At 43.6% G+C, this 25,240-nt stretch overlaps 1 protein-coding gene across 3 annotated transcripts in view; it reads right to left on the bottom strand.

The window, feature by feature from the left end:
- PLS1 (plastin 1) overlaps window positions 1-25,240 on the bottom strand; it is a 157,879-nt gene that overhangs the window by 23,275 nt on the left and 109,364 nt on the right. For all 3 annotated transcript variants that reach the window (XM_075863998.1, XM_075863997.1, XM_075863996.1), the window contains 5 exons: window positions 12,684-12,826; window positions 11,496-11,588; window positions 10,404-10,596; window positions 2,061-2,139; window positions 1,760-1,874 (listed from right to left, as the gene is read on the bottom strand). In XM_075863998.1, the coding sequence (XP_075720113.1) occupies window positions 1,760-1,874; window positions 2,061-2,139; window positions 10,404-10,596; window positions 11,496-11,588; window positions 12,684-12,826 (623 nt within the window). The remainder of the gene's footprint in view (window positions 1-1,759; window positions 1,875-2,060; window positions 2,140-10,403; window positions 10,597-11,495; window positions 11,589-12,683; window positions 12,827-25,240) is intronic.

Here is a 25,240-nt window from a genome sequence, read left to right on the forward strand (position 1 = left end):
AAGAGCGAGTACATATAGCCCATTTTTGGGGTCAGTGGTGGAGGGTTCCACAGTCTGAGGAACCAGGAGGAGTCTGGTCTGGCAACTGGCCTAATGTGCTGAGCATGGACTGGGAAACCTTCTTAAGGTTTGATACCACTAAGGAAAAAGAGTGCACCCACTTTGGTACAGGACCCAGCGAGAGCTGAGTAGTGAACACTGTGTGAGGTGTTTAACTGGCAGGCTGTCTCGGTTTCAAACAGTTAGTGCACAGGAGTTCAGAATGGCCACACTAAAATTTAGTATTTCTGCACCCCTTAACTTCACTCCTGTATGCAGAGGGTAATGTGGTAATGGCAAGGGAAATATGGAGGAATAGAGTGGAGAAGGGACAGAGTCTACCTGGAGCTGTAAGCAGGAGCAGGGTCTATACTCACGTCAAATACTTACCCCTCTTGAAGGAATCCTGCACAAACTTCCCGTAGGATTCCAGCAGGGTCACAACTTCAGCGTGCCTACCCTTAGAAAGTGAGGGAGCGCTGGATAAGGACTGACAGGAACAGAAGATGACCCCATGGCTCGAGGGTAATAGGAGAGTAGGGGCTACACTGTGCCTCCTTTTCTTCTGGAGGTAGGGCAGCCAACAGTGAGGTTAGGCTGCACTGTTTTCCCTCCTTATAGTGGGGTGACAGGGTAATCAAGTCAACCCTGTATTCCCAACCCTGGTAAGTCTGCCTCCTACGGACTTAAAAACTGCTTTAAAACAAACAAACAAACATAAAACTGGTTAGCTCAGTGTCTGGAGCAGGGGTATAGCATGGTAGGAGGAACTACCATTTTTTTTTTTTTGCTTAGTGTCTGCCTACTAGTGGCAGTAGCTGTACCCAAGGTCATCTTCTGTGTACCCCAATTACACAGATCCGAAATAAATACACACACATAAGTGAAGTAGTAGAAGACAGTTTATAAGCAAGTCATTAGTATTAGATAAAAGTATGGCAATATTGCTTACTAACACTTTATTTATCACTAACAGAGTATCAAGTTCATTATCAACCAATTTACTGTGGATAATAACAAACTCTTATAACCTGGGTACTGCCCATTATATTACAATGTCCTAATAAAACTGAACTATTTGGTGTAATTCAGCCAAGCAAACAGCCTCCCAACGCGCCAATCAGGGATCTGAAAGATGGCTTGTCAAATGCCCCAACAATATGAGCGCCCTTTCAGAAAGTCAGCAGAGCGGAGAGGACACTTTTCTTCAGCCCTGACTAAGAAAGAAGAATTGCTTTCTAATGAGTTAGGGAGCCGTGTACTTCTGGCCTCATGATTAACCCTAATATTGGTAATAAGTGGGTACAATTATATTCGATATTCACCTTTGAAACTAAAGGGGGATTTTCCTTGTGAAAGGTTTCCCTTAATACATAAACAAATATGTGTCAAGTTAATATACACTAATAAAAGGTGTTCATTATATTATGTTAATTGGCTAAAGCTCTGTTCACACTTGCATTATTTATACCCGTCATGGCACCTATAAAAGCGGAAGCCATGAAGCCAATGTGAACCTAGCCAGGTTCAGAACTTTTTGCAGTATGTTTTGATGTCATTGAATGAAAAATTGTGGACATACCCTAAACTCCCATGCAGTTCCATATATTCCCCTAGTTATGTAGATGAATAACAATAACAATCCCCACTATGTTGTGGGCGCCATAATTTGCCTTATTGAAGTATTATGATATAACTTAAAAATGCTATTCACACAGACCTTTTTCATATGTCCACCAAAAGCTGAAAAAGGCGGTTTATTAACACGAGTCCAGTCAACCGGTACTCGTGTTCGATCATACAGCTGGAAGATCACCATAGAATCAGTCAAATCACTAGAAATAACGGAAAAATAAGGTGTGGTCAATTTCAAATTCATTAAATGTCTATAACTACCCTACTTCTCCACTGTCAAGTCATGTAATGATTCAAGTATTGTACACTATGCGCAAATAACACAAATACATTTCTAAGCAACTATAAATAAAAAAAGAATGAAACATATCACAGTGATGAATTACCTGTACATATGGTTTATGTAAGGGTTCACGCCAAGAGAATTCATCCAGTTGCGGAATGTTCTCTCCTCATTTGTTTCCCCTGCATGCATGAACGACAAATAAGATTGACAAGCAATATACATTATATTATATGGGGTCAATTTACAAAGGGCAGAGTGGCATACCTGCTATAGAGATAAAGTGCACCACTGTTGTGAGGCTCATTGCATGGAATCCCATCAGTTATATAATAGAGATACAGCAATGACTGCAAATTAATTGAATGTATGGGATTGCCTAGTAGTGGAGAGGACAGCGACTCAAGAACACAGAGCAGGATATGTAGTTTTACCATGAGATTAGTATTATTGGGCAGTATGGCAAGACCTTCATGCGCTCAATGTAGGCTTTAAAATGGTTTGCTCATCTTAGATATTTATGGCATATCCACAGGCTATGCCGTAAATGTCTGATAGATGCGGGTTCAAGCACCGGGACTCGCATTTTTCTCAAGATTGGGAGTTCCCTGACAGTGTCCCCGCCTAGGGAGATGGCCACTCTGCTGCCATATCCGGCTATGGAAATGGTGCAGAAGCGGCCGGAATTCCGAAAACAGCCGGGCTCGCTGACTGACGTTGTTTCCGTAACTCCCAAAGAAGTGAATGTTCTGTTTCCAGAACTTGAGAGTTAGGGTATGTTCACACGCAAACTCAAAAACGTTTGAAAATACGGAGCTGTTTTCAAGGGAAAATAGATCCTGGTTTTCAGATGTTTTTTAAGCCACTGGCGATTTTTGCTGCGTTTTTCACGGCCATTTTTGGAGCTGTTTTCAATAGAGTCAATGAAAAACGGCTCCAAATAAGTCCCAAGAAGTGCCCTGCACTTTCAAAACGGCCACGTAAAAAAAATGGCCCATCGGAACAGAACGCCATTTTTCCCATTGCAATCAATGGGCAGATGTTTGGAGGCGTTCTGCTTCGGGCGAAAATAGGCCGTGTGAACATACCCTTACAGAAACAGCATAGCTGTGCTATGCTGTTTCCGTAACTTCTATTTACTTCTATGGAAGTTACGGAAACAGCGTAGCTCAGTGAGCACAGCGATTTCTGTAATCCTGGCCATCTTGCCACTAAGTTTCTGCCCTGGATGTAGAAGCCAGACTCCAGAGCATCTCTCAGATATTTATTGCATATTCTATGGATATGTCATATATGTCTGTGATGAGAATACCCCTTTAAGGGTGGCATAATACGAGCACTATGCCTGGTACTACATGGGCAGTATGGGTGGAATACTATCGGCACTATGGCTGACATTATATTGATATTATGGCTATTATTCAGGTATTATGTCTGGATTATTAAATTGGTTAACTGATTGAAATCTTACAAATTATTTGGGCACAATGACTGCCATTATATGGGTGCTTTATATGACAATATATTATTTGCATATGTATGAATTTTATTATGCAAGCCACTTGTTTATTATAAACTTTTTCGGCCTCATTAGGCCTTCATCAGATAATTGTATGCAAAACAGAAATAAAAAAGAAAACATAACATCATCTTTATGTCACATTGTACAAAATTTGTATTGAAAAACAGTATGATACAAAAAAAATGTACAGCAATGTGGAATAGGCAAAAATGGGTATAATATCACCCTCATGCTATATATAACACTGCAAAGAAATGTTTCGAATTTGGAGTTAGTTGAAATATACAAACAGTTATGTTTTTAACACATTTGTGCATGCGCATTTTATCAATCTCAGAAAATGCATGCAAATGATAGGTCTAGACTCAGCAACAGGCAAGAACAATATATCAATTCACAACCCACAGCAATTCTGAGATTTAAAGTGATTTCTGTAGTGGTCCTGTCCCAGCTCCCCTGCTTCTGCTGAATTCCTTAGGAAAATATATGAGTAATCCTCCCAGGAATACTGAAGACACTGGACGGAGTCTGGGACTGGACACAAGATGGAGCAAGCAGATAAGATTTACGTATAGAATAGGATTATGGTACCATCTCTTTGGCAAATATTGTTTAAAGACTATTTTCTTTCTGTTTTTATATTGTTAAATGCAAAATTAGGCAACTCTCTAAATCAGGGGTCTCAAACTCGGCCGGGTAAGTGGGCCGCATAAAGAAAAAATGGGAAGTTGACGGGCCACATTACTTTCAAATTTGATACAATACAAAATTATTGTTAATCAATTAGTTATTTGAACTACTATAACACTATATTACTAGAATAATAATACTACATTACTATAATAATAGCGCTAGGTTTAAAATTTGAGATATTTCTCCACATGCTTATTTCAACAATCCGGCTTTCCAGTTTAAGTGTCGCTAAATGCAGTCGGGCGGCTCAGTTAGCACACATGTCAAGATTGGGCAGCCCCTTTTTAGATAGTGCCCTCTGTGGATGCTGCCGCAGTGCCCTCTGTGGATAATGCAACACACCCCTAGATAAGGCCACAGTGCCCTCTGTAGATAAGGCCACAGTGCCCTCTGTAGATAAGGCCACAGTGCCCTCTGTAGATAAGGTCACAGTGCCCTCTGTAGATAAGGCCACAGTGCCCTCTGTAGATAAGGCCACAGTGCCCTCTGTAGATAAGGCCACAGTGCCCTCTGTAGATAAGGCCACAGTGCCCTCTGTAGATAAGGCCACAGTGCCCTCTGTAGATAAGGCCACAGTGCCCTCTGTAGATAAGGCCACACACCCCTAGATAATGCCAGTGTCCTCTTCAGATACTGTCACACACCCACTTGTAGATAACACCACAGTGCCCTCTGTAGAGGCTGCCACAGTGCCCTCTGTAGAGGCTGCCCCAGTGCCCTCTGTAGAGGCTGCCCCAGTGCCCTCTGTAGAGGCTACCCCAGTGCCCTCTGTAGAGGCTGCCCCAGTGATGTCAGGGGCTTGCCCAGAGCTGGAGTCCCAGGCAGAGCGCTAGTAGGCTCTTCCTGGGACTCCAGCTGTGGTCCTGACATCACTGGGACTCCTGCTCTGGGGAAGCCCATGACATCATTGTCGATGTATGGACAGCGATGTCAGAGGCTTCCCCAGAGTCCTGGAGCAGAGCCGATAATAGCGCTCTGCCCGGGACTCCACTCTGGGGAAGACCCTGACACACTGTCCATATATGGGCAGCGATGTCAGGGAATTCCACAGAGTCCCGGAGCAGAGCCGACACCAGCGCTCTGCTCGGGACTCCGGCTCTGGGGAAGCCCCAGACATCGCTGTTCATATGTGGACAGCGATGTCAGGGAATTCCACAGAGTCCAGGAGCAGAGCCGACATCAGCGCTCTGCTCCGCTCTGGGCAAGACCCTGACACACTGTCCATATATGGGCAGCGATGTCAGGGAATTCCACAGAGTCGCGGAGCAGAGCGGACACCAGCGCTCTGCTCGGGACTCCGGCTCTGGGGAAGCCCCAGACATCGCTGTTCATATGTGGGCAGCGATGTCAGGGAATTCCACAGAGTCCCGGAGCAGAGCCGACACCAGTGCTCTGCTCGGGACTCCGGCTCTGGGGAAGCCCCAGACATCGCTGTTCATATGTGGACAGCGATGTCAGGGAATTCCAGAGTCTCGGAGCAGAGCCGATACTAGCGGCTCTGTGTCCCGCGGGCCGCAGATGACAGCCCCAGGGGCCGCATGCGGCCCGCGGGCCGCGTGCTTGAGACCCCTGGTCTAAACGAACACTGCTCTAAATAGTCTTTATTAGAAATTTAGAACCCTTGTGCTGCTGTAAAATCTGTATAACTTCACACGGCTGGTTGTCCTGCAAATGCTGACATAAATCCGACAGCACACTGTTTCTGTTGAGGGCTAACATCATCTGCTCTCTCTCTCTCTCTCTCCCTTCTCTCGGTATTAGAGACAGCAACAGGGATGATGGAACGCAGTTTTACACAGCAGATCAAAGTGTGGAGAGGGTGAAATGCTTCCAAGTGTTCGGGGAGGCCAGATCACACAGTGTCACAATTGTATCAAAATGTCGATAGGGTGGAAAGCGCAAGGGGAGGGCGGGAAAAAGACACAGGCTGTCATCGTAGAAGGGAGAGAACCCATGGACACTCTGCTGGGGAAGGGGCAGGATCACACAATCATCAGCATCAGTGTCTGTCAGGACAAAAGAGAAGAGATCCCTTATGGGCTGTAGAAGGAGAAAGCAGTAAAGGAATGTGCTGCTACATGAGAGCTAGTGAAGACGCAGCATCCTGGAGATTGCAGTCCGAAACTTACTGAAACTTATTAACTCGAGGTAACCACTAACATATGTAAAACTCATTTTTTCCATGTCAAAGGTGTTTATAGCCTTTAAAGGCTATGCACACCTTTGAAAACGTTTGTTTTTAATAAAAATGTCTATCAGTGTGTTTGGTGCAACTTTCTAAATACTTTTTACTAAAAAATATTTCTACTTTTTGGGATACAACTGCTTTGTATCCTGTATACAGACCAGCTGTATCTAGCGCTGAAACCTATATCTGTCAGGTCAGCAAGATTGACAGGGTTCAGTGACAGCGGGACCTGCGTGTCTCTGACATGCATGATCCACCTGTTATCAATCACATCTAAGTTATGAACTTCGTTGCGATCGGTAACAACTCGATCCTGAATGCAGGACCCGCAGGACAGCACGATCTTGGACACTGACCTGAGGGATACAGGTTTCAGGATACACAGCAGTTGTATCTCAAAAAGTAAAAATAATTTTTAATAAAAAGTATTTAGAAAGTTACACCAAACACACTGATAGACATTTTTATTTAAAAAAAAAAACAACGATTTCAAAGGTGTACATAGCCTTTAATACAAGCACATTTCACTATTATGTATGTAAATGCTTCATAAACAAAAAATAGAGAAAAAAAACTTTTATTAATATATTATATAATATTAAACTAGAAAATTAGAGTAAGTTACAATAATAAATTAAATTTAATATGTACAATTATTTCAGATTTTGCCTATTTATATCAGGCCTTATTCACACGAACGTGTCAGTTTTGCGTGCGCAAAAAATGCTGCGTTTTGCGAGCGTTGTAGTTCCATGTGTTATCAGTGAATGGTGCATGGCTGCGTGATTTTCACCTTTCTGCCTTCCTAATGATACGCGGTTTTGCTGTTTAGAAAAATAAATAAAGGAAGTGCTTTTATTTTTTCCTTCATTTCTTTATCTACATGGAAGTGCTTCAATGTGCTGCGCATGATTTTCACGCACCCATTGACTTCAATGGGTGCGTGATGTGCGAAAAACGCCCAAGCATAGGACATGTCGTGAGTTTTACGCAGTGGACACACGCTGCATGAAAATCACGGAATGTCTGAACGGCCCCATTGACTAACATAGGTCCGTGCGAGGCGGGTGATTTTCACGTGCGTATCACAGACGTTAAACACGTTCGTGTGAATAAAACCTTAATCTGCCTAGTATCCCACAAGCTGTTCAGTTTACCAATTTAATATGCTTTTGCAAATAACAGAAAAGCATGTACACTATATGGGCAAAAGTATGTGAACACTCCTCCTAATTATTGAGTTGAGGTTTTTTAGCCACACCCAATGCAAACAGGTGCATAAAATCAAGCACACAGCCATGTAATCTCTATAGACAAACATTGCTTGTAGTATGGTGGATACTGAAGAGCTCAGTGACTTTAACCCCTTCCCGACATCCGCCGTATATATACGGAGTATGTCGGGTGGGGGAGTATGGAGCGGCCTCATGGGCTGAGCTCGCTCCATAGAACGAGCGTGTCAGCACTTCAGTTTAAAGACTGGGATTCTGCTTGAGTGCAAACCCGCTCTTTTAACCTGTTATATGCCACGGTCAATAGCCACCACGGCATTTAAATGGCACGAAACACGAATGCCCCCAGGTCTACCATCTATCAGCTTCCGGCAGGGCTTCATAGGAGAGTGTCAGTATAATGATAAACTGCAATATATTAGTATTGCAGTATATAATGCAAGCAATCAAACGATCGCTGGTTCAAGTCCCCTAGGGGGACAAGCAAAAAAAGTTAAATACAGTAAAATAAGATATATATATATATATATATATATATATATATACACAGTGAAGGAAATAAGTATTTGAACCCTTGCTGATTTTGTAGGTTTGCCCACTGTCAAAGACATGAACAGTCTAGAATTCTTAGGCTAGGTTAATTTTACCAGTGGGAGATAGATTATCTAAAAAAAAAAAAAGAAAATCACATAGTCAAAATTATAGATATTTATTTGCATTGTGCACAGAGAAAGGAGTATTTGATCCCCTACCAACCATTAAGAGTTCAGCCTCCTCCAGACCAGTTACACGCTCCAAATCAACTTGGTGCCTGCATTAAAGACAACTGTCTTAAATGGTCACCTGTATAAGACTCCTGTCCACAGACTAAATTAATCAGTCTGACTCTAACCTCTACAACATGGGCAAGACCAAAGAGCTTTCTAACCCTCTTCTCCCACTTTTCACACACTGATAGCAACACCGCAGAAGAAATGCTAGCACAGGCTTCCAGTATCCGTAGTTTCAGTTGCTGCACATCTCGTATCTTCACAGCATAGACAATTGCCTTCAGATGACCCCAAAAGATAAAAGTCTAAGGGGGTCAGATCGGGAGGCATTTCTTCTGCGTGTTGCTATCAGTGTGTGAAGAGTGGGAGAAGAGGGTTGCATTGACAATCCAACACAATGGGCAGCACTTTGAACACATCTTATAAGTGGTCAGAAACTATTGTTTTTCTTGTGAAATTCTCGATGAGTTTGATGTGTCACATGACCCTCTTCCCATTGAAAAAACTAAAGTTGGATACAAAATGGCCAACTTCAAAATGGCCGCCATGGTCAACACCCAGCTTGAAAAGTTTCCCCCCTCCCATATACTAATGTGCCACAAACAGGAAGTTAATATCACCAACCATTCACATTTTATTTAGGTGTATCCATATAAATGGCCCACCCTGTATATCCACCTATCTATTCCCACTGTGAGGACCCTGACAAATAGCACTACAAGTCTCAGCTCCAAAGTCATATGTGACTATAAATTGGGGGAAGATGAGAGACTGGGATAAGCTCCAGTTAGGTGAGAATTATAAGGTTGTTGGTGGAGGTAATCTTTAAAACAATCATGTGCCATGTAAGGAGGCAAGGAGTTATCAAAGTTCTCATGCAAAGGATACAGTTATAGAAAAGCCACTCAATCAATCGAAACTGAATATACTGTACCTATTATATATGTAAGAGTGAAATCTATTGTTTTACAGATTAAATGGAAAAACATCAGCGTTATGAAAGGCACTAATGTAAAAGAGCTGCATAGCCCTATATCATCTTATCACTTTTAAACATAAGTTGGGTAAAACAGACCATGTTATTTGCCACCCTAAGGCACACAGTTGTATTCGAGATCCATGTCACAAGGATTACAAATATGAGCACATACTGTACCTCCGTGTTGTAGCATGCTCCAAAGCATGTTGTATTATGGAGGAATTCTTCTCTAGAAGTAGTACTTGTGGGGGAGTACACAGTGCCTCACAAAGGCACCATATAGCAGCACACAGAGAACTTAGGGGCATATGGAATGCACACACATGAGGCAAAACATTTCTGCCCACTTCCGTAATTGCAAGGTTAAAATGATCTTTCCAACCAAAATTAGGACAACTGTCTGTTGAGCAGTCATTACGATTTTTATTCTTTAATATACATTCTAATTTATAGATAATCCAGATATAGGTTAATGATTTGGTGGCATTTGAATACCAAATGTGATCAGTTAATAGTACAAGCTTTAAAGTACCTCAAAATTTATAATATCGTCTACAGTGGTGACTGCTATCTGCAACTAGTACAGTGCTATTAACACATTGGGGGGGGGATTTATTAGTGGAGTCGGAAGATGCACAAATTTATGAGTCGTCATAGTTGTGCCAAATTTATCAAAATGGCATATGAGGCATATTTGTCACAACTCGCTAGACATGGTAGACACTTACTTACGCCACCTCATGGTTACTTGCGTACATGTACTCTAAGAATGTATGCAAAAAATAATGTATTTCTTTCATAATTTTGGGGCTTTTTACAACTTCTCTTAGTCATGTCCCCATTTAGAGTTATCGAGGTGGGGTAAAAAGTGTCAAATACACATAGTAAATTTGGGGCCCTTCATGTACACTATGCAACATAATACTGGTGCATTTTGCTCAGTACATCTCCCCAAGTCCCCATTATACAAGCTTGATATCACCTCACCTGTGCCAGTAAATCATGTCTACCATATGACACCAGCCTATAAAATAAAAAACTATTACATCCCCTTTATCTTACCTTCTATTTGGTTTAGGAAATCATAGCCATTTGCTTTATTCAGAGCTGGGTACATATTGAAGAGATTTGCTACAAAAGCCAAGTTCAGTTTAGGGTTTCCAGAAACGACATCCGATGGTGACACAAATTGTCGGCAGCCCAGTTTGTCTGCTTGGTTAAGCATGTAATTAGCCCTTTTTAGATCATTAGGCTCCTACAAACACAAGACACATGTTATTATATCCCTTTAGTTTTATTATACAGTATCCACATATTATGGCTTTATACAAAGGTTTGATCATTCGCCTGCTGCCCTTAGGCTTATAGGAATTTCCTAGAAATCCAATAAAGCTACTCGTGTTTTCGGAAGGTGGGACTGTGTAACACTACCAGGAAAAACACCACCATCAAGGTGATAGTATATAAAATGTAACATAACTCCATCTAGACATGAGCTAAACCAGGCAGAGGGCTCAATCCAAAATTATAAAATTGTCTAGGGGTAAATAAAAACTACAATACAATTCTGATAAATGTAGTGGCAGCTGGAAAAATTAGAAAATCCCTTTGCAATAAGCATAATGTTTTAAAAAAAATTGGGACGGATGGCGTTTCACAGATGTATAGGAGGTCCAAGCATGGGTAAATGTCTTTTCAATAATCGTTGATAAGATACATGATGATGCCTACTACAGTATGCTACAGTTTTGTATATCTGTTTCTACATAATGGGTGCACCCTCACTAGTAGATTCATTAATTGAAGCTATATAGGAGCATATTAGGAAGCAATTTGGGTAAAAAAAAGATAGAACAGTCCCGGGGGAAATAATTTTCCCTGGCACAGTAAAAGGCATACAGATGCCATTTACCAATCTGTGCTCAGTCAATAAATGAAAGAATGGGGTTATAATAGCAGTCAGGACAACACAACACCCCTGTCTTCCCTCATTTGACAGAATTCAGGTGCTGAATATTGCAAAAGGGAGCGATTCTTTATAGATGTCTATTAGGTAACTGTTAATCATGCTAAAATAAAAAAAATAAAAACACAGGCAAATCCATGCGACTAAAACAAATACAGCTCCAAACAAGAGTAAAAGTGTAAACCTACATTGAAACCAGAGAAGTCTATGAAAATATCAGCACCTCCAATACCATCCTTGGGGGCAATTTCTCTCAACAAGTAGAAATAAGCTTTAGAATCCTGGATTAGAAAACAAAAAATAAAGCAATGTGGAACAACTATTAAAGTTCATTCATTGATATATAATAAAGATGTCTTGGAATAAACAAATAAATACACACATACATACACATCATCGTCAACGATCTGTGCCCCTTCAGCTCTCATCAGCTTCACATGGGATAGACTTTAAAGGGGTCTGTCACCAGAAATGTACCTATCAAACCAGCAGCACAGTAATAGAGTGTAGCCTCATCTGAATGTAACGCTTTTTCATTTTTCAGCTGAGTGGCTCCGTTGCAGCGAAAATCACTTTTTTCCTTATCTGCAAATTAGCTTATTGGAGCAAAGAAAGCGCCACCGTTACTCCAAACTCATCTACCTTTTATCCCCAGTCCGACACTCCCTCTCTTCTTTCTGTGATTAACGGAGCAAGGCAGTGTAGAAGACGTGATCACACCTGGCCCCGTCTTCTCTATGAGGGCACCCGCGCCTCTACTTCCATATCGTGGAATGCGCGGTACATCACTGAAGTTTCACCGGTCTAATCTGCTGTACTGCGCATGCGCTGATTACATTACAATATTACCCAGATGTAGTGGCCCATTAAAATAAACAGATGACCATGTAATACCTGGCCATGCCAAGTCTGCCAGAGCAAAAGCAAACTTGAGCAGGGGACCCCCTCTATCACTGCTGCAGTTCAGTGTAACTCAGTGAACATGAAAACAATTCATAGAAATGAATTTTAAAAAGTAACTGGCAGTAACGGACAGTTTTACTCCCCACCCGGAGTCTTTTGCATGGTCAGATAAATATGGGCACGGACGGCCGCGGACAGTCATCAACATTTGTGGGCCGTGCTCTTATTATAAAGTATGGGATCACGGTCCGTAAAAGGCAAAAGACATGTCCTATCTTTTGCGGAAGGTTTCTACGGCACTGACACCTTCCTGCAAATATACGGGAAGGTGTCCGTGGACAATACAAGTGAATGGGTAATTACGGTCCGCAATTAAGAACTATTTTTACGATAGTGTGCATTGGGCCTAAACCCTCCAAAATGGCTGCATACATAGTTCAAGCTGTTTTTCATATACATATTTCAAACCGTACCTTAATATCTCGGCTGAAGTTATTTATGTTTGGCCACTGAGCATTAGTCAAGTGGTAATTCACCCAGCGGAGAAGGAGCTCTTCGGGGGACAGTTTCATTAACTCTTCCAGTGTCTCCCCATCTTTCAATAATGCAATCAATGCTAGATAAAAAAGAAAAGACAAAGTATCATACTAATTGTACTAACACAAAAATTATATCATACTACTGTATGTGCTAACATATGGATTTGCAATGAATGAAACATGGACATGGAAATAACTCCTATAACATTACTGTGTTATTTCTGGGTCCTTCTGTGTCTTATGCTTCTCTGTTGCTTTATATTGTTGGCTCATATACAGTGTTTGCCAAAAAGGGTTCAATCACAGTGGCGCACGTTGCAAGATAAAATTAGCACATCTTACTAGACATTGTAGACACTTTTCTCTTCCTTATGCCAAAAAAGTACTTTCCAACAATATTTTGCACTAACAAAATGTTGCACGCCATTAATAAATCTGTTGCATCTAAGCCAAGCCCCTTTTTCTTTAAACTGTTAAATTAGGTGTAAAAAGCATCTAAAACACATAATAAATTTGGCATACAACATGCACACCAGTTTTCTGGAGCAATCTGAGACAGAATTGTGGCACGTTATGCGTAATAAATCTCCCTAATGTATGTTCTTTCTTTTTAATTTTTTTCTTTTTTTTATAATTGTAACTATTTATTTTATACTTTTCAAAATTCCATATGGGCTGCCTTATTCGAGCATTTCCTGTACAGGCTGTGCAGCAGGGTATGTGTGCTTTTTTTCCCCTTAGGGCATGTTCAGACGTGGCCGAATTCTGCAGACACTGTCCGCATCAATGCCGCACATAATCTGCGTTGCAGATTCCGTTGCGCCTTTGCCTAAAATGTGAAGTAAAATGCTGTGGATTAGTCGTTGCGTATTCAGGTGAAGAGTACATCCTGCTCTCTTTTAAAACATGCCATCTCAGTCTGGCTATAGACCTCGAAACACATAGGTCCAGCCAGAATGATGAAATATCCTGTTCGCGAAAGCAATCCGCCACACAACACACATAACATCTGCGGATTTCATTGCGTCATTTTGCAACTCCATTGAAGTCAATGGAGAAATTATGCCACAAGTGCGCATCAAGTCCGCAACAGCCAGTGTATGCTGCGGACACCAAATTCCGCACCGCAGCCTATGGTCCGCAGCGGAGTTGTCCGCAATATCTGCACGTAGATAACTAAAAAGGTGTGGAAAACAATGGACCGACTGTCTGCTGCGGATTTCCGGTGCGGACTGTCCGCAGTGGAATTCCACAGCAATTCCGCCACGTGTGAACGTGCACTTAAGGACGCAGCTTAGTTTGCGCCTTTAGGCCTAATTCACACGAGCGTGTTCGGTCCGTGATATACGGTCCGTGTGTCGGCCGCATTTCCTGGACCGAACACACTGCAGGGAGCCGGGTTTCTAGCATCATAGTTATCTATGACGCTTGGTGTCCCTGCCTCTCCGTGGAACTACTGTCCCGTATTGAAAACATGATTACAGTGCAGGACAGTTGACCCGCAGCGAGGCAGTGACACCTAGCGTCATAGAGAACTATGATGCTAGGATCCCGGCTCCCTGCAGTGTGTTCGCTCCGGGAAATGCGACCGACACACAGACCGTATATCACGGACCGAACACGCTCGTGTGAATTAGGCCTAAGGCTCAGAGCCCATTTTTCAAATCTGACATATTTCACTTTATGTGGTAATAACTTCAGAATGCTTAAACCCATTCAAGCGATTCTGAGACTGTTTTCTCGTGAGACATTGGGCTTTATGTTAGTGGTAAAATTTGGTCGATATATTCAGTGTTTATTTATGAAAAATTGCAAAATTTAGAAAAAAAATAGAAAAAAATTGAATTTTTCGGAATTTAAATGTATATGCTTGTAAAACAGATGGTTATAACCACCCAAAATAGTTACTAGTTCACATTTCCCATATGTTTACTTTAGATTGGCATCGTTTTTTGAACATTCTTTTATTTTTCTTGGACGTTACAAAACCCCTTAAGGACACGGCCAATTTTGGCCTTGAGGACAGAGCAATTTTTTTACATTTCCCTCTTTGCATCCCGACGCTCATAACTCTTTTATTTTTTGTACGACGTAGTTGTATGAGACTTTGTTTTTTGCGGGACGAGTTGTACTTTATGTAGGTACCATTTTTTTGGTACAAATACATTATCGTTTAATTTCTATACATTTTTATTTTGGCGAAAATGCAGAAAAAAAAAGCAGTTCCGCTGCAGTTTTAATATTTTATTTGTTTTACACCATACACCAATCATCATAAATAATGTTATACATTTGTTGTACAGGTTGTTACGGTCGTGGCGATACCAAATATGTCTATATTATTTCATGTTTTGGGACTTATATTTGAAAACGTTTATTTATTATAAAAAATTGTGTTTCTGTATATTTTTTTTACTTTTTATTTATTTATTTATCATTAAAAAAAATTTAAATTCATTTAACTTTTTTTTTTTTAATCCCATAAAGGGATTTATCATTTCTATTTTTATTTTGTAACTGTAATGTACTGGCTGTAATGACGGGGTAGGGAGACAGACAGGTGAGCCCTAATCTACCCGCCACTCAGTCCCTGCCTACTTGCAACGGCCCGTTCTAGGCGACGGCGTACAACTGGGCGACGGTCCCTACGATCAATAAGTGCACGACAGACAAACAGACAAGGGTACACAGAAGCTAAGGGAAATGGGGCAGCTGCCCACGGCAACACAGTGAGCAACAAGAGTAGTGAACGAGCCAAGTCAAACCAGGAGTGCACGAGGTACAAATCGCAGAGCAGGAGCGTAGTCAGTAAAGCCAGGGTCAAAAATGAAGCAAGGTCAATAATCATAGCAGGAGCAGCAGAGCCAAGAAACAGAAAAGAATCACAGGCAAAGGAGGAGCAGGAAATGAAGGTATAAAAAGGACAGAGGGCGGGAGCTAGCTCCGTCTGGACAGCCTGTGATAGGCTCTCCCACTTCTCAGCCTCCCAGACCGAGTGGTAGATGATTGAGTCACTCTATCAGACTTAGGAGCAGGTGCAGACTGATTAACCACGGGCGTCAACACAGAAGCAGTGTCTGGCAGATGCTTTACAGTACCCCCCCTTTTATGAGGGGCCACTGGACCCTTTTTAGGTGGACCTGGCTTATTGGGGAACCGAAGATGGAACCTCCTGAGCAATACCCCAGCGTGAACATCCCGGGCGGGTACCCAAGTCCTCTCCTCAGGCCCGTATCCTCTCCAATGGACCAGGTACTGGAGGGAGCCTTGGACCATCCTGCTGTCCACAATCTTGGCCACCTCGAATTCTACCCCTTCAGGGACCAGAGGTTTCCTCGAGGTAGCCAAGGACGGGGAGCAGCATTTCAGGAGGGAGGCATGAAACACGTTGTGTATTCGAAAAGACGGGGGTAACTCCAGTCGGAAAGAGACAGGGTTAAGGACTTCAATGACCTTGTACGGCCATATATACCGGGGAGCAAATTTTTTGGACGGGACTTTAAGGCGCACATTTTTTTAAGACACCCACACCAGATCCCCGACCACAAACAAGGGGTTAGCAGAACGTCTTCTATCTGCCTGAGTCTTTTGTATGCTCTGGGACGCCTCTAGGTTCTTCTGAACCTGGGCGCAGACTGTGCACAGTTCCCGATGAACGACATCTACCTCGGGATTGTTGGAACCACCAGGTGAAACGGAGGAGAACCTTGGATTAAACCCAAAATTACAGAAAAAGGGGGAGACCCCTGACGAGTTACTGACCCGGTTATTAAGGGAAAATTCGGCGAGGGAAATTAAGGAGACCCAATCATATTGACAGTCAGAGATAAAACACCTTAAATATTGTTCTAGAGACTGATTAGTCCTCTCAGTTTGGCCATTAGTTTCAGGATGGAAGGCCGAGGAGGACAGATCAATCTCCAACTTTTTACAGAAAGCTCTCCAAAACAATGAAACAAATTGTACCCCTCAGTGAGAAATTATATTGACAGGAACCCCATGGAGACGCAGGATGTGTTTGACAAACAAGGTAGCTAACGTCTTAGCATTGGGTAGTTTCTTGAGGGGCACAAAGTGGCACATCTTACTGAAGCGGTCTACTACAACCCACACCACCAACTTGCCTTGAGATGGAGGCAGATCGGTGATAAAATCCATGGAGATATGGGTCCAAGGTCTCTGGGGAATGGTCAAAGAACATAGTAAGCCCGCTGGTCGAGACCTGGGAGTCTTGGACCTAGCACAAATTTCACAAGCGGCGACGTAGGCCTTAACGTCTTTAGGCAACCCAGGCCACCAATAGTTTCTGGCAATGAGGTGCTTGGTACCCAGGATGCCTGGATGACCAGATAGTGCAGAGTCATGATTTTCCCTGCGTACCCTTAGCCGGAATTGCAGGGGAACAAACAGCTTGTTCTCAGGAAGGTTCCCGGGAGCTGAACCTTGATCAGCCGCAATTTCGGAAACTAAGTCAGAATCAACAGAGGAAATGATTATACATGGGGGAAAAACACAAGCAGGATCTTCCTCCGAAGGAGGGCTGGCCATGAAACTACGCGACAGTGCATCAGCTTTAATATTTTTAGACCCAGCCCTATAGGTGACCAAAAAGTTGAATCTAGTAAAAAACAAGGCCCATCGAGCTTGTCTCGGGTTTAGCCTCCGGGCAGATTCTAGGAAAACCAGATTCTTGTGGTCGGTAAGGACCGTTACCTGGTGCCTAGCCCCCTCCAAGAAGTGGCGCCACTCTTCAAATGCCCATTTAATGGCTAAGAGTTCGCGGTTGCCAATGTCATAGTTACTCTCAGTGGGCGAGAACTTCCTGGAGAAGTAGACACAGGGATGGAGATGGGTGAGGGACCTGGTACCCTGGGACAAGACAGCACCCATTCCCACCTCGGAGGCGTCAACCTCCACGATGAATGGCTCCATTTGGTTAGGCTGAATCAGCACTGGGGCCGAGATAAAGCACTTCTTAAGGACCTCTAAAGCCTGGACCGCCTCTGGAGGCCAGTGGAGGAGATCAGCACCTTTGCGAGTAAGATCCGTAAGAGGCTTAGCGATGACCGAGAAGTTAGCAATAAATCTCCTGTAATAATTAGCAAACCCCAGGAAGCACTGTAACGCCTTCAGGGAGGCAGGTTGGACCCATTCAGCCACAGCCTGAACCTTGGCAGGGTCCATGCGGAATTCATGAGGAGTGAGGATTTGACCCAAAAATTGTATCTCCTGCACCCCAAACACACATTTTTCGGTTTTAGCAAACAGTTTGTTTTCCCAAAGGGCCTGGAGCACCTTCCTGACATGCTCAATGTGGGAGGACCAGTACTTGGAAAACACAAGTATGTCATCAAGGTACACTACAAGAAATACCCCCAGGTAGTCTCTTAAACTCTAATTTATGAAATTCTGGAAGACCACGGGAGCATTACACAACCCAAAGGGCATGACGAGGTATTCGAAATGACCTTCGGGCGTGTTAAACGCAGTCTTCCACTCATCCCCCTTCTGATGCGGATAAGGTTATAAGTCCCCCATAGATCAAACTTAGAGAACCATTGGGCCCCCTGAACCTGATTGAAGAGATCAGGAATCAAAGGAAGGGGATACTGGTTCCTTACAGTGACCTTATTCAAGTTTCGGTAATCGATGCACGGCCTAAGACCATCATCTTTCTTCCCTACGAAGAAGAAGTCAGCACCTACCGGAGAAGTAGAGGGGCGAATGTAACCCTTGGCCAGGCATTCCTGGATATACTCTCTCATGGCTTCACGTTCTGGACAAGAGAGATTAAATATCCTACCCTTAGGGAGCTTAGCTCCTGGTACCAAATCGATTGCGCAATCGAATTCTCTATGAGGAGGTAACACTTCCGAGGCCTTTTTAGAAAAAACATCAGCGAAGTCCTGAATAAACTCAGGTAGAGAGTTCACCTCCTCAGGGAGAGAGATAAAATTAACAGAAAAACATGACGTCATGCATTCATTACCCCATTTGGTAAGATCCCCAGTATACCAGTTAAACGTGGGATTATGCATCTGCAACCAGGGAAGGCCTAAAACCAAATCGGACGATAATCCCTGCATCACCAGTACAGAGCACTGCTCCAAATGCATGGAGCCAGCAAGGAATTCAAAAACAGGGGTATGCTGTGTAAAATAACCATTAGCAAGAGGAGTGGAGTCGATACCCACTACCGGGACAGGTTTAGGCAAGTCAATCAATGGCATAGCTAGAGACATAGCAAATTCCACAGACATAATATTAGCAGAAGACCCTGAATCCATGAAGGCACTGCTGGTGGCAGACCTACCCTCAAAAGAGACCTGAAAGGGAAGCAAGGTCTTATTAGGTTTCATATATACGGGAAATACCTGTGCGCCCAAATGACCTCCCCGATGGTCACTTAGGCGCGGAAGTTCTTCCGGCTGCTTATTCTTACGCCTAGGACAGTTGTTCACTTGATGCTTGTCATCCCCACAGTAGAAGCAGAGACCATTCTTCTTGCGGAACTCTCTACGTTGTTGGGGAGAGACGGAGGCCCCGAGTTGCACAGGTTCATCCGAGTTTTCCGTGGAAGAATGAAGCAACGGAACCTCGGGAGCCATCATGGGGGGGTCAGAGGGGAAGGCACAAAAACGTTCCAGTCGTCGTTCCCTGAGACGTCGGTCAAGACGTACCACTAAAGCCATAACCTGATCTAGGGAGTCAGAAGAGGGATAGCTAACTAACAGGTCTTTCAGGGCATTCGACAGACCCAATCTAAACTGGCACCTCAAGGCAGGGTCATTCCACTGAGAAGCTACACACCACTTCCTAAAGTCAGTACAGTACTCCTCAACGAGTCTCTTACCCTGACGTAAGGTCACCAGCTGACTCTCGGCAAAGGCAGTCTTGTCAGTCTCGTCATATATGAGCCCGAGAGCGGAAAAAAAAAGATCAACAGAGGAAAGTTCAGGAGCGTCAGGAGCCAAGGAGAAGGCCCATGCTTGGGGCCCGTCCTGGAGCCGGGACATAATTATACCCACTCGCTGGCTCTCAGAACCTGAAGAGTGGGGCTTTAAACGGAAATAGAGCCTACAACTCTCCCGAAAGGAGAAAAAAGTCTTCCGGTCCCCCTCCTTCAATGGACCCTGGGCTGTCTGGCCATATGAGTTGTGGGCTTTGATCGCGTCACAGTTATTTTCTGTGACGTGATCAATGTGCAGTCCCCCCTTTTTGAACACAGCGACCAGCTTTCATCGCGGCGTTCAAAGGGTTAACGGCGGAGAGAAGATGTTTCTCTTCTCTCCGCTGTCAGAGCGGGGCTGTGGCTGTGTATTACAGCCGTTTCCCCGCTCTAGATCGTGCGCACAGACGCGCACAGACGGCTGTCACACAGGACGAGTATGCTCGTCCTAATGCCCGAAGTGCTCGCCGCTCAGGTCAAGCATACTCGTCCTGTGTCGGCAAAGTGGAGGTGAAATTTGCAAATTTCATTTTTCTTGCTGAATTTCAATTTTATTCAATTTTTTTCTGTAATACAGAAGGTTTTAACAGAGAAACACTACTAAATATGTATTGTCCAGATTCTGCAGTTTTTAGAAATGTCCCACATGTGGCTCTAGTGCGCTACTGGACTAAAACACAAGCCCCAGAAGCAAAGAAGCACCTAGTGCATTTTGGGGCCTCTTTTTTTATTACAATATATTTTAGGCAGCATGCTAGGTTTGAAGAGGTGTTGAGATGCCAAAACAGTAGGAATCCCCAAAACTGACCCCATTTTGGAAACTACACCCCTCAAGGAATTCATTTCTGGTTGTTTATTACCATTTTGACCCCACAGGTTTTACACAGCACGTATTTAAATTGGGCTGTAAAATTAAGAAAATAACATTTTTTCCAATAATATGTCATTTTTCATCAAAACTTCTTATTTTCACAAAGAATAAAATACCACATTTTGTTGCCCAATTTCTGCTGAGTGCAGCAATACCCCATTTGTGGCGATAAACTGCTGTTTGGGCCCATGGGAGGCCTCAGAGGGGAAGGAGCGCTACGTGTTCTTTGGAGTCCAGATTTTGCTGGATTGGTTTACGGGTGCCATGTCGCATTTGCAAAGCCCCAGAGGTATCAAAGCAATAGAAACCCACCAGAAGTGACCCAATTTTTGAAAGTACACCCCTCAAGGAATTCATTTATGGGTGGTGTGACCATTTAGACCCCACAGTTTATTCATAGAATTTATTTGAATTGGGCTGTGAATTTAAAAAAAAAATTTTTTTTACAATAAGATGTAGTTTTGGCTCAAAATTTTTTATTTTCACAAGAAATAAAATGCCCCACTTTGTTGCCCAATTTGTCCTGAGTGCAGCAATAACCCATTTGTGGTTATAAACTGCCATTTGGGCCTATGGGAGGGCTCAGAAGGAAAGGACCACCATTTGGCCTACTGGGGATTTTCTGGTGCGAAGTCCCTGAGGTACCAGTACAGTTGAAACCCCCGAGAAGTGACCTTTGTTTTAAAAACTACACTGCTTAAAGCATTCATCTAGAGGTGTAGTGAGCATTTTGACCGGAGACATACACCCCATAAACTGTAATGTAGGATCTCCCGGGTATGCTAATACCCTCAATGTGTCTGTTAACAGCTGCCTGGGCACACCGAACGGGCTCAGAAGGGAAAGATGAGGGGGATAAGCTGTGCGGAGGGCATCAGGGTAAGTAAAACTGGGGTAGATTAAAAATCAAGGGATGTATGATAAATTTTAAAACACTTTCATACAGAGCCCTGATTTTTCGGGACACTTGTCACATTGATATATTGTGTCCTTCGTTATCCCCCTCTTATAGCAGACTTTGCACCTCTTTTGACTTTTTCCCTTCTTGCCAGTTTGGGGAACTTCTCCTGGAAAGTGTTGCCCTGGTACGATGCGTGTGGCCTTGCTTCCAGAAGTACTGGGTGTCCCCCTTCTTGGCCTGCACATCGACGTAGCACGTACGCATTGTACAATGCCATCTGTATGATGTGCACGTCCAGCTTCTTATACCACACCGCATGGTGCTGTAGGGCTTCAGGACTTGATCTCACAAGTCCACCCCCCCCCCATGTACCTATTGTAGTCCAGGATGCAGTCTGGTTTTGGGGTCTCTGTACTGGTACCTCGTACAGGTACATTGGTACTGGTGTGGCCATGTATTGTTGTCAATACAAGGACATCTCTCTTGTCCTTGTACTTGACACACAATATGTTGCTGCTAGGATGTGCCCTGCTCTCACCCCTTCTGAGTGTTTGCCCAAGCAGAGTCTTAGGGAGGCCTCTCAGATTTCTTCTAGCAGTGCCGCAGGACTTCTGGAAGCGAGGCAGTTGAAGAGTGGGACGCTGGTATAAAAATTATCCAGGTAGAGGTGGTAACCCTGGTCCAGCAGTGGGTGCACCAAATCTCACACAATTTTTGCATTAAATCCCAGTAAGAGGGGGGGGGGATTCTGGGGGCTGAATACTGGTGTCCTTCCCTTCATATATCCTAAATTTGTAGGTATACCCATATGCACTCTCGCACAGCTTATACATCTTCACGCCATACCTTGCCCTCTTACTTGACAGGTACTGGCGGAATTTAAGCCTCCCTTTAAAATGTACCAAGGACTCATCAATAGAAATATAATTCTCGGGGGTGTATGCATGGGAAAACCAGGCACTGAAATGGTCTAATAGGGTTCTCAGTTTATACAAATGGTCAAAACTGGGGTCATTATCAGTATCATGTAAGAAGCAAAGTATAGCCTCTTTTTTATTTTTAAGGTTCCAGTTCAGTTCTGAAGTTGCTTTAGGGGCCTATATATTAGAAACCCCTATGAAACACCCTATTTTAAAAACTAGACCCCTCAAAGTATTCACAACAGCATTTAGAAAGTTTATGAACCCTTTAGGTGTTTCACAGAAATTTAGAGCAATGTAGAGGTGAAATTTAAATTATTATTTTTTTTGTCAGAAAATCCTTTTTATTCCATTTTTTTTCTGTAAAACAGAAGGTTTTACCAGAGAAACGCAACTCAATACTTATTGCACAGATTCTGCAGTTTTGAGAAATAGCCCACATGTGGCCCTAGTGCGGTAATGGACTGAAGCACCAGTCTCAGAAGCAAAGGAGCACCTAGAGGATTATGAGGCCTCCTTTTTATTAGGCACCATGTCCGGTTTGAAGAGGTCTTGTGGTGCCAAAACAGTGGAAACCCCCCCCCCAAAAGTGACCCTATTTTGGAAACTAGACCCCTTGAGGAATTCATTGTAGTTTTCATGGGGTACATGCGACTTTTTGATCAGTTTTTATTCTATTTTTAAGAGGTGGCTAAAAAACAGCAATTCTACTATTGTTTTTGATTCAATTTTTTTTACAGCATTCACCGTGCACTATAAATGACATATTCACTTTATTCTGCGGGGCGATACGATTACCATATGTTTATAGTTTTTTTATGTCTTATGGCGTTTGCACAATAAAATACTTTTTGTAAAAAATCATTTTCTTTTTGTGTTGCCTTATTCTAAGAAACTGAACTTTTTTATTTTTCCATCAAGAAAGCGGTGCGAGGACTTGTTTTTTGCGTAACGAACTGTAGTTTTGATCAGTTCCATTTTTAGGTATGTGTGACTTTTTGATCTCTTTTTATTCCATTTTTTGGGAGGTGAAGTGACCAAACAATTGTGATGCCTGTATGGTTTATTATTAATTTATTTTACGGTGTTCACCGCGCGAAATAATTTTGTAGTTCAGGCCGTTACGGACGCGGCGATACCAATTATGTATAGTTTATTTGTTTATTTATTTTTATTAATAATAAAGGACTGATAAGGGGAAAAGGGGGATTTTTACTTCTATTACTTTTAAAACTTTTATTTTCTTATTTTTACACAACTTTTTTTTTACTTTATTACTTTCTCCCACTAGGGGACCTGAGGGCAGTGTATTGCAGTGTATTAGAGCTGGCAGCTACTCACTGACAGCAAGCATAGTGGGTCCGGACTTTGTCATGACCCACTAGGCTTCCGTAGATGGCATAGCCGGATGCCATTGTTATGCGTCCGGTTGGCTTGGCATAGCAAGGAGCCAGGTCGCACAAAGGTGGGAGATTGAGCGGATTCCTCCCAGAGCACCCTGGACTATAAGAAGTGCTGTGCCCCTCCCTCCAATGCCTGAGCCTTGTTGTCGTTATACTAGTATGTCTATGCAAATGGTCTCCTAAGTGTTTTCCAGTTCCCAGTGTCCCCCGTTCCTGCTACCTGTAACCTGCTTCCCGTGCTATCTTGGTCAAGTGCCGCGTTGGGCTGAAGTCGTGCTGTGCTGTGTACCACACCTGTCCTGCTGTGCCACGCCTGGCGCCTGCCTGCTGCCTAGTCCCACCCGAGCCTGTCTTGCTACTGTCTGAGCTACCACAGGTAAACCATACGAACTATAGACTGTGACTTGTGTCCTGTTGGCCAGCTGCCATACCGTCAAGGCGATACGGCCCAGTGGGTCCACATACACAACGTGACAGTAGGCTCAGGCCATGGACCGCGCTGGTCATTCCAAGACCATGACGACATCACAGGAGATGCGGTCGGATATGCTAGACCTTCCGGTCTCGACAGGACAAACTCCTCCAGGTATTGAACATTATTGCACGTCGGCTGGAGGTGCAAGCTGCCGTTCCTACACCTCCTGGCAGTACTGATCCTCCGACTACACCTCCTGGCAGTGCGAATCCCCGATTTTCTTTGCCGCTTCCTGACTGCTATGATGGAGACGCAAGGACCTGCCGTGTATTTTTGAACCAGTGGCAGATCCACTTTAGCCTGTATGCAAGGGCATTCTCGTCTAATGGCGCAAGGCTCGCGTTCATAGTCTCTCTCCTCACTGGCAGGGCTCTTGCATAGGCAAACCCTATCTGGGAGAGACAAGGACCAGAGACTCGTGACTTTGTGGGCGAGTACGCCATCCACTTCCGCACCCTGGCGGGAGAACTGTTGTGGAACAATGAGGCCCTGGTGGCTAAATTCTGGCAGGGACTGTCTCCTAGGATTAAGGACGAGCTGGCCGCCAAAGATCTACCATCTACCCTGGATGCCCTTATCCTTCTGGCCACCCGGATTGATATAAGGATCCGAGAACGGTTCCAAGAAGCTCGTCAGGAGGGAGAACTCCCTAGTCCGGTTCCTACTTTGCAGTAACCCCTACTGTCCTCAGATGCTGATCCTCCTATGGAGTCTGTGAGGACAGACCAGTTTAAGCTGTCTACCCAGGAGAGACAATGCAGACGCACCTCGGGACTCTGTCTATATTGTGGCCTCGGAGACCATCTTGTGCGTCTGTGTCCCCAAAAGCCCCAGAGCCTAGGGTTGGTGGGAGAGACAACCCTGGGTAAAGAAGGACTTTCGTCTAAATTGTCCATCCCTGTGACCATAGTGTCCGGTGAGAAAACGCATCGGGTCTCTGCGTATCTGGACATTGGATCCGCTGCTAATTTC

The sequence above is a fragment of the Rhinoderma darwinii genome, chromosome 4, assembly GCF_050947455.1.
Source record: "Rhinoderma darwinii isolate aRhiDar2 chromosome 4, aRhiDar2.hap1, whole genome shotgun sequence".
Taxonomy (NCBI): Eukaryota; Metazoa; Chordata; class Amphibia; order Anura; family Rhinodermatidae; genus Rhinoderma; species Rhinoderma darwinii.